Raw genomic sequence first — 10,142 nt, 5'->3', positions numbered from 1 at the left:
TTGTGCCACGCTACGGTTTATTCAACCGTAGTTTATTGTCTTAACCATCATTAGCAGGGTTCCTAAAACTCCATAAGCCATTGATCGTGGTACGTGTAAGACAAAATGAAACAATCCACCCTGTGGTTTAACTAATTCTGTGAAGCCAACTTTAGAGAAGGGCTAGGAGTGAAGCAATGCACCCTGTCCACGTGGGCTCTCCAAAAAATATTAGCCTTGGGACTCCCAAAGGTGCTTTTTCAAGAGGCAACTGGACTTTCTTTGAAAGTCTCATCCAAGAAGCTTCTTCAGCTCATCCATGACTTGGATGACTGGGAATCTCCATAGACATTTATCCTTGGGACTGGTCAGCCATTAGGGCCATTCCTTCCCAATCATCAGTTTCCTTTTTCCTAATGGCCACAGGCGTGGGAATTTTACCAATCTATGCACCTAGAACTGCCCAGACCTAAGAAGACTCAACCAGTGACTTCAAGGAGCAGAAGAATATAATCTTTTCTTTTAAGAACCAATCTCTAGACATCTCTCAAATGGCCACGTATTAACTGTCCACCATAGCATTTCTGGTTCTCTTCTCACTTACTTGCAACTCTCAAAAACGCTTCGGAGTCAGGAATATTCCAGTTCCACAAATATATCTCCCAAGAGGGCATCTTCCATTTTTTTTGTTTGTTTGTTTGCTGTTACAAAATGTACTCTTTGGTTCTTCTGACTCTGCAAAAAGCCAAAGTCAATAATTACAAAGGTTTCCAATTAGAATTGATAGAATGGGGTCATTTAAAAAAAAAAAACAGACAGCAAAAATAAAGCACTTAACTTTCTCACTGTTAATTTGATCTGAAACACATTAATCAGCCATGAAGCTGGAGTACTATGATAAACTGCCATTCCGGGTAGAACTTAAAAGTTGTTCAACCGAGGCTGTACAAAATGTTTGCATGGTAATGCAGAAAAGTTCACCAAGGAATCCTGTTCCTTAGGGGTGGGAGACGTACCCTTTGAAAGATGTGTTCTGACAACCATCAGATAGGAATGACTTGATTTAGATTCCTGTAACAAGCAGAGAATTGATATTCTAAACTGTCTCAACCGATTTTATAGTTTCATGAAATATTGTCAGTCCAACCCGGTATTTATCCAACTGGATAAATCAGAGCAGGAACTCAACCAAAGTTACTTGGACTGAGATTGGTTATCATAACACAACTTTGCTAGTCTGCTTGTGCTCCACCTTGTCCTCCTCCTTAAAAAGGTAAAGGTTCCCCTCGCACATCTGTGCTAGTCGTTCCTGACTCTAGGGGGCGGTGCTCATTTCCGTTTCTAAGCTGAAGAGCCAGCGCTGTCCGAAGATGTCTCTGTGGTCGTGTGGCCAGCATGACTAAACGACAAAGGAACATGGAACACTGTTACCTTCCCACCAAAGGTGGTCCCTATTTTTCTACTTGCATTTTTTACCTGCTTTCGAACTGCTAGGTTGGCAGAAGCTGGGACAAGTAACAGGAGCTCACCCCGTTACACGGCAGTAGGGATTCGAACCGCTGAACTGCCAACCTTTCGATCAACAAGCTCAGTTCCTTAGGGTTCAGTAAATTAGGAAGGCATCTGCCTAAGCCATTTCTGAATATATATCTTCTGGATTTTTTTTTTTTTTTAAATACATATTTCAGCCCTCTTGTCTAGGCAACAAATATACCTCTGACAAGGTTATCTTCTTTTACCCTTTATTTTTGCTGCTACCTGAGAAGTAACAACTAGACGCTGGAACAGAAAGCTATATACTAATAGAAGATCCCTGAATCTATTACTTAGCTTGGTAATGAAATATCTGCAAGAAAGCAAGAAAGCTCAGAGACCACCAAGGACCATAGTTGTCATCTCCATCATATGCTCCTCCTCCCATTTTCTTCTTCTCCTCTCCGCAAACCCCATCCCCTTCTCTCACTGATGATATTACCTACTTGGGTAATGAAATGTCTGCAAGAAAACAACCAAGCTCGGACAGCGCCAAGGACTCCGCCGAAAGCTATTATGCCATGTGGCTAACGTTGCACTTCTTCAACAATGCCAGTCTTGAACATTCATCACAAGCTGAAGAGTCTCGTGGGGTTCTACTACAAGATGAAACAGATCTCCCAAGCCTGAATTCTTCTTATCCTTCTTGCAATCCACTCACCAGTCAGAACCTGGTTTAGAAAGTTCAACAGAAGTCAGGAGGGAGAGCAGGAAGCATTCTAGAACAGGGGTCTCCAACCTTGGCAACTTTAAGACTTGTGGACTTCAACTCCCAGAATTCCTCAGCCAGCTTTGCTTTGCTGAGGAATTCTGGGAGTTGAAGTCCACAGGTCTTAATGTTGCCAAGGTTGGAGACTTCCGTTCTAGAATGTTCTTTATGAAGCCAGAGTGGCAGTTGAGTCAGGCAGTTGCGGAGAGAGAGAGGCTGCACCAGTTTGGAAGATCAGACAAAAAAATACTTTCAGGTGGAAGTGAATTGAAGGTATAGCAACACGAAGGGCGAGGAAAACATCACATATTCAGTCTGTCAATCATCTCTTTAGGGGAGCAGTGGCACATGCAGGAGAGAATTAAGCAGCGCAGTCACTCTACAGAAGGGTGAAACCAAGCTTAATCAAGAGGAGGAGTGAAATTCTCAGATTCACAACGTCAACTCGGGTCTAGAAATATTTGCATGTCTTTCGGCTAAACTTTAATCCTGCTGGCCAATCCGTTACACTGCGTGGTGGCCACACAAAGCTACTGAGAAATTGTCTTTCATCTTAAAAATCCAGGTTGTGGAGAGGAACTCATTTCAAAAGAGGGCAGATTTGCAGAAGGCAACGTTTTGATGTGAGATAAGGGGTTGTTTTTTTTTCTTATCTATAACATTCACATCCAGTCTCCTCTCTACAGCTCTACATTCTTTTTCCATTCCAAATTTCCTGTCAGTTCAGCAAATTGGGCAGAATAGCAAATGCTTTGGTTGAAAATCTAATTCTTTCGTCACAAAGTTAGCTCCAGGTTTAGGAGTCTTTTCCAACCCTTAGTGCTTAATGGCTATTTTTCATTTCTTTCTCTCTTGCTTCTGGACCGTGTCCAGAAGACAAGGGTCCCATCCTTTGATCTCCATAAAATGGTGAGCTCTCCACACACCCCCACACACAGAATGAATGGATCAGTTTGACTGACCCAGAACAATAAACTTAACACCTTTCGACCTTGAAGCATAATCGCCAACAAAGGGAATGGAAATTGGTGGGAGCAAATGTATTTCAACAGCTCAGCCAACCAGAGGCGGCACTGACCTGCAACCAACTCACACACCCCCCCTCCCACCGGCAGTTCGCCTCTCAATGACTCTGACCTGACTCCTTATCACAAGACCCATCACAAGACTCACTGATGCCTCACACCTGACCCATCACAAGAACCTCACTTGACACACCCACACCTGGTACCGAAACATTCAGAAACCAACCCACGAGCTCTGAGAATGAACCTTCAGCCACAAATGTATTTTGTTGTCACTAGGTATGCATGTAAAAACATGGGGCATAAACGGGTGGGATTCAGATGATTTGGACTGGTTCAGGTGACTCGGATGCTAATTTTACATCTGGTTCGCCAAACCGGTCGTTGTAAGGACTGGCTGGCCCCGCCCACCTTGCCTCGCCCCTCCCAGGAGTCTCCACGCGGCCCGTTTTGGATGCCAGGTAAGTGCGCCGCCCGCGCGAAGGCTCTCGGATGGCGAAAAACGGGCCTCCCAGAAGTTCCAGAAGTCCAGAAACGGGTCCATTTCCAGCCTCTGGAGGGCCTCCAGAACCTGGGGGAGGCCATTTTTGCCCTCCCAGAGGCTTGAGGGAAGCCTCCAGAGCCTGGGGATGGCAAAACCACCCCCCGCCCTATAGTGCAGGAGGCTTAGTAGGCCACGCCCACCATAGCCACGCCCAACCAGCAACCGGGTAGAGAACCGGTTGCTAAAATTTTTGAATCCCACCTCTGGGCATAAACTATGCCTGAAGAAACATCCCATCAAACTGTTGGCCTAGTTTTGATGCTACTTTGTCTTACCTTAGAATCTTTTGCTCTAAGCTATTCTTTAAAAGAGGAACATATGAAGAATTGGGGAAGGGAGGAGATGAGAAGTAGGCCACGAGAATAAGGGGGCAGCCTTTCATTAGGTTATAAACACGCGGTGCCTAGTTGCTTTGGTCTTCAAAAGTAGAGGATGGTTGCCAAACAGATTCAATCAACTATGCCCCATTGATAAGCATTTGGGACCCTTCCATTTCTGCTGCTGAAAAAAATTGACTTAATGCCTCCGAAATTAACATAGCTTTGCAAACAAAATTGATCTATGCAGGTGTATTTGCCTTTATCTTTGACTGGCAGAGATTTCTGTTCCTCTTCTGACTCCAAGCCTTCCAGCTTTTTTTTTTTTTTTTTTTTACCAACAGGAAAATGAAAAGAAATGGTTGCTCAAAATTAATCCCCTTCTCTCATTTTTTCCCCCTTAAAGGCAGACAAAATGGCTAAAGACAGCAAGCCCTGGTACCTTCAGAATGACAGTATACTATTGGAACATTATCTGCCTCCCACTGATTTGAACAAAACAAATATTGAAAAGACCTTCTACCAGAAATATTCACAAAGCTTAAAAACCATGATTCCCATCCGCTTAAGAGCAAGGCAAGTTCCAGTTCTCGTACTTATAAATATTGCGATGAATATTAGAATATTGCGATGAATACGTGGTGGCTCAGTGGCTAAGACCCTGAGCTTGTCGATCGAAAGGTCGGCAGTTTAGCGGTTCGAATCCCTAGTGCCGCGTAATGGGGTGAGCTCCCGTTACTTGTCCCAGCTTCTGCCAACCTAGCAGTTTGAAAGCACGTAAAAAATGCAAGTAGAAAAATAGGGACCCCCTTTGGTGGGAAGGTAACAGAGTTCTGTGCGCCTTCGGCATTTAGTCATGCCGGCCACATGACCACGGAGACGTCTTTGGACAGCGCTGGCTCTTCAACTTTGAAACGGAGATGAGCACCACCCCCTAGAGTTGGGATCGACTAGCACACATGTGCGAGGGGAACCTTTACCTTTACCTTTAATATCCCTATGATTGTCACCATGACTCCTGAATGAATCAATCATCTAATTTATAACTATCAGAGACCTGGTGTTTACGACCTTTCCTGCCACAGTTGTTAAGCGAACTGTAGCAATTGTTAAGTTAGCAACACCGTTGTTAAGTGAATCTGGTTTAGCCATTGACTTTGCTTGTCTGAAGGTCACAAAAGATGATCCCGTGATCCTGCCGTAAGCATGAACCGGTGGCCAAACTTCTGAATTTTGATTGCATGATCACGGGAATACTGCAACGGTCATAAGTGTGAGAAACAGTCATAAGTCACTTTTTCCCATGCCATTGTAACTTCGAACAGTCACCAAATGAACTACGAGGACTACGTGTAATCTTTTTTTTTTTAAGTACCCCTTGTTTGCTCAGTTGTTCCCCATTCCCAAGGCCAGCTTTACATTCTTCACACACACACAGAGCCCAATTTTAAACTTATCATGGAAATTAAATGATTGGCAAGCACGGGGAGAATTGTTGAGAATTCAAAGCGGGAGTGAATAAAAAACCCGTATCTTGCCTGTTTTCACTGTTGAAAAGACAACCAAGACGGCTGACTTCTCAGAGACAGCTATTCAATATCCAGTGAAAAGATTAGAGAACTCTTGCTCAAAGACCATAGCTGCCGGGGATGAGGAAAAGGTCTCACTGATGAACAAGTGCCAATCAAAGAGATGATTAGGAGGATGGAATGGGCAACGGTCCAAGGCCAAAGGCAGCTTTTGATTCCCGTAAAATCTTCCCCCTTCTCCCAATGGCTGATTCCCTCTTTCTGCCCGACCTACAGGTCTTCCAAGAATCCAGTGGACAATGCTGGACTTTTCTCCTTTGCTACCTATTCTTGGTTTTCCTCTCTAATGCTCCAAGGATACCGGCACAAAATCAATATAGCGACGTTGCCTCCCATCTCTTACTACGACAGTGCCGAACCGAATGCCAAAAGGTTATTATTTTTAAAATCTCTCTCGACCCACCCCAAGCTTCCTGGAGAGAAGGAGGTGGCCCTCGTTTGCATTTGTTGGACTTTGAAGATAACAAACCCAATATCCTGTTTTCCCGAAAATAAGACCTAGCATGATTTTTAAGGATACTCATAATATAAGCCCTCCCCAAAAATAAGCCCCAGTTAAGATAATTAGCCAGACGGATGGATATTAGTACTAATAAGCCCTCCCCAAAAATAAGCCCTAACAAGAAAATAAGCCCTAATCAGGGGTGAAATCCAGCAGGTTCTGACAGGTCCTGGAGAACCAGTAGCGGAAATTTTGAGTAGTTTGGAGAACCAGCAAATACCACCTCTGACTGGCCCCAGAGTGGGGTGGGAATAGAGATTTTATAATATCCTTCCCCCAGGAGTGGAGAGAAAAAATGGGGATTTTGCAGTATCCTTCCCCTGGTGTGGGGTGGGCATGGAGATTTTGCAGTATCCTTCGCCTGGAGTAGGGTGGGAATGGAGATTTTGCAATATCCTTCCCCCAGGAGTGGGGGAGGAAATAGGGATTTTGCAGTATCCTTCCCCTGGAGTGGGGTGGGAATGGGGATTTTGCAGTATCCTTCCCCTGGAGTGGGGAGGGAATGGAGATTTTGCAATATCCTTCCCCTGCCATGCCCACCAAGCCACACCATGCCCATCAAGCCATGCCCATAGAACCAGTAGTAAAAAAAATTGAATTCCACCACTGGCCCTAATACATTTTTTGGAGCAAAAATTAATATAAGACCCAGTCTTATTTTTAGGGAAACAGTTGTTTGTAACAAAATAAGAGGGCTGGTGGTGTCCTGCCGTACCTTTCCTAAAAGGAGAAGGAAAGCAGGGCAATGGGCCAAAGCAAGACCCTGTACTTTACTTTACTTTACTCTCTACATGATTTCGGTTGCACCTGGAAAGTTATCATCCTGGTTTAAGTCTTCTTTGCAGACATTCTTTGGAGAAGGTGTGCATTAAGAAGAGATTGGACAACCATTTGTTTGAAATGGCATAGGGTTTCCTGCCTGAGAAGGGTGTTGGACTAGAAGACTAGAAGGAAAGGTCCCCTTTGCAACTCTGTTATTCTGTTATTCCCTGCAAAGTGGAACACCAGTGAAACAAACAGTGGAGTAAAATAACCAACTTTTAGATAAGGCATTGGCCAAGCCTTGATCGATGCTTATCCAATACTAGATTTCAATGTCTGTTTAAAGCAAGATGCCCCATTATAACTTCTCAATTCTCTATCTGGCCTCTGTAATAATTAATTGACAACAGCAACTTTAACAAGCGTGGGTGTGGAAGAAATATGTCACGTGAGTTGTTTGCTTTTTTTTTTTTTTTTTTTTTTTACAGATTTCGACTCCTTTGGGAAGCCGAGGTTGCCAAAGTCGGACTTGAGAAAGCTTCTTTAGGCAAAGTGTTCTTTCGGTTTCAAAGGACAAGGATTTTCATGGACATCATTGCTAATATTTTTTATTCCATTTTTGGTGTTTTGGGGCCAGTGAGTAACCTGGAAGCGCATGTTGAGAGCTGACACCCAATAACCTTTCAAAAGATTTGGAAAGAGAATTTGACGGGGTGATTTCTCAGAAATTTCTCCGGGGGAAAGAGGACATTTCAAACCCTTGTTTGAGGCAGAACTTTTGATAAATCCACCCCTCAGTCAAAAGGCTACCCTGGAGTGGTTTCTGATGTCTGTCTTTGGGGTAGAAAGAATAGGTCGGAAGCCAGAGAGGCTGGAATGGGACAACTTGGGACAGCCAAAGTGCCATGGCCAACTCAATACAGCCAACTTGCAGTGGGACAACTTGCTGCAGGACAATTCAACTAATTAAAAAATTATTTTAATTTTTGTCATTCACATTTCATTTTGTCCCTCCTTTCCCAGCCTTTCTTTCATGATTCGATTCCACCATTTCTTCGCTAGTAGTGTAACTCTTGTCCTGCAGCGAGTTATCCCATGGCGAGTTGGCTGCAGCAAGTTGGCCATGGACAATTGGCCATGATGAGTTGGTCATGGCAACTTGGCCACACCGAGTTGGCCATGCTGTAGACCTGGCTTCCCAGTTGATTTGTCGCAAAGAGCAAAGAGAGAGGGAGGGAGGGGGAGAGGGAGAAAGAGAGGGAAGGGGGTGGGAGAGGGAGAGGGAGAGACAGAGAGAGGAAGGGATGGAGGTAGAGAGAGGGGGGAGAGAGGGAGGGAGAGGGAGGGAGAGGGAGGAAGGAGAGAGAGGGAGGGAGACAGGGAGAGAGAGAAAGGAGGGAGGGAGATGGAGAGACAGGGAGGGATAGAGGGGGAGAGGGGGAGGGTGGGGGAGGGAGACAGGGAGGGAGAGGGAGGAGGGAGGGAGAGAGAGGAGGGAGAGGGAGGAGGGAGGGAGAGAGAGAGAGACAGAGGGAAACCTACTTCACTTTTAAGACACTCATTGCAATTGGCATCTGCTTTGAAAGAAATTTCAAAAGCAAATTCTCTCTCATCAAATTGAATGAGAATCGATAGACCAGCTACTGGAGAATGTCTCTGCCTACTGCTATTGCATTTATAAACCATTTTTTTTTTTTTAAAGAGAGATCTTATTTCAGTGAAACACTCATACCACATGCAAAAAGATCCCACTTTTTGGTCTTTGGCCCAAACTTGATAGGGAAACTTTTCTTAGGCTAAGAACCACATCCATCTTGGCATCGCCATCATCCTGAGTGATCTGGAACCACAGCTCAAACTTGGTGATTTTCCTAGCAGAACACTGTTTTGACAATGATGATAAGGATGACGTCAGTTCCGATGACCCAAACATTGCTAAAACACGTCTCCTCCCAATGCTTCGAATTGTGAAAAAACACTCAAAAGAAATCTGCCAAAAAAATCCCATGAGAATTCAGGTTGCAAATAATCCCAGATGATCCAATCCTCTGAAGATTATTTTGTGTTGGCAGAGCAATTGTAAATTGCCTGGGAGACCTGTCAATTTTTTTGCACAGCTTTTATTTTTTTTTACTTTTTTAAATAGTATTTATTGAATTTTCCAACATTTAAAACACAAAATACATATTTACACTTATAACAGCTTCTCCATATCGGTATCAATATCTTTCGTAACAATCATATTTGCAAAAATTCTATTTATCTACATCACTCTCCTATGTTATATCCTTATTTAAATTATAATAATATCTACTCACAAATCAATATCATATATTTCTTATACATTTTACGTTCTATATATTATACTTTTTACAATTTATACCTTAAGTTTTACGTTTACTCTCAAGCCAGGAATACCATCTGTTCCAAATTTGATAGTACTCAGTTTCTTCCCTCTCCTTCATTTCCATAGACAGTCTATCCATTTCTGCACATTCATACATTTTCCTTATTATCAGGTGGTCTGGAGGAATATCAGTCTGTTTCCATTTCTGTTTTTAAACTGTGGGCAGGAGGGGAATTAAATCAGGCGGTATTGAATAATATTGACTGCTTTAAAAATGTATCAACTTAGCAACACACATTGTCCAAGAAATTTACATGTTTATGTTTTGGTGTGTATGTTTTTGCCAGACCTTGATCTTCCATAACATTCTTCAATACACGGACAAAAATTCGAGGGACTTGCTGGAGGGTATTGGCCTCTGCATGGCCCTTTTTTTCACCGAAGTTTCAAAAGTTGTGTTGTGGTCACTGACATGGGCTATCAACTATCGCACAGCTGTCCGGGGAAAGGTTGCCGTGACAACCATTGCTTTTGAGAACCTGCTGGCTTGTAAGTCCTTGAAACACGCGTCTTTAAGCAAGGTAAGATTTGGAGATCACATCCCAGGGTTGAAATTCAGCAGGTTCTGGAGAACCGGTAGCAGAAATTTTGAGTAGTTCGGAGAACCGGCAAATGCCATCTCTGGCTGGCCCCAGAGTGGGGTGGGAATGGAGATTTTGCAATATCCTTCCCCCAGGAGTGGTGAGGGAATGGGGACTTTGCAGTATCCTTCCCATGAAGTGGGTTGGGAATAGGGATTTTGCAGTATCCTTCCCCCAGGAGTGGGAGACAGAGG

The 10,142-nt window shown here is 43.7% G+C and overlaps 1 protein-coding gene across 1 annotated transcript in view; it reads left to right on the top strand.

The window, feature by feature from the left end:
- The first annotated feature begins 857 nt into the window (after positions 1 to 857).
- LOC139323744 (ATP-binding cassette sub-family C member 12-like) overlaps positions 858 to 10,142 on the top strand; it is a 67,052-nt gene continuing 57,767 nt past the window's right edge. The window contains exons 1-5 of the mRNA XM_070953211.1: positions 858 to 941; positions 4,514 to 4,693; positions 5,923 to 6,068; positions 7,449 to 7,596; positions 9,655 to 9,888. Coding sequence (XP_070809312.1) covers positions 858 to 941; positions 4,514 to 4,693; positions 5,923 to 6,068; positions 7,449 to 7,596; positions 9,655 to 9,888 — 792 coding nt within the window. The remainder of the gene's footprint in view (positions 942 to 4,513; positions 4,694 to 5,922; positions 6,069 to 7,448; positions 7,597 to 9,654; positions 9,889 to 10,142) is intronic.

This window comes from Pituophis catenifer, unplaced genomic scaffold, assembly GCF_029215685.1.
Source record: "Pituophis catenifer annectens isolate HBS135680 unplaced genomic scaffold, rPitCat1.0.hap2 SCAF_13, whole genome shotgun sequence".
In the NCBI taxonomy this organism is placed as follows: Eukaryota; Metazoa; Chordata; class Lepidosauria; order Squamata; family Colubridae; genus Pituophis; species Pituophis catenifer.
This window is presented reverse-complemented; position numbering and strand designations above follow the sequence as displayed.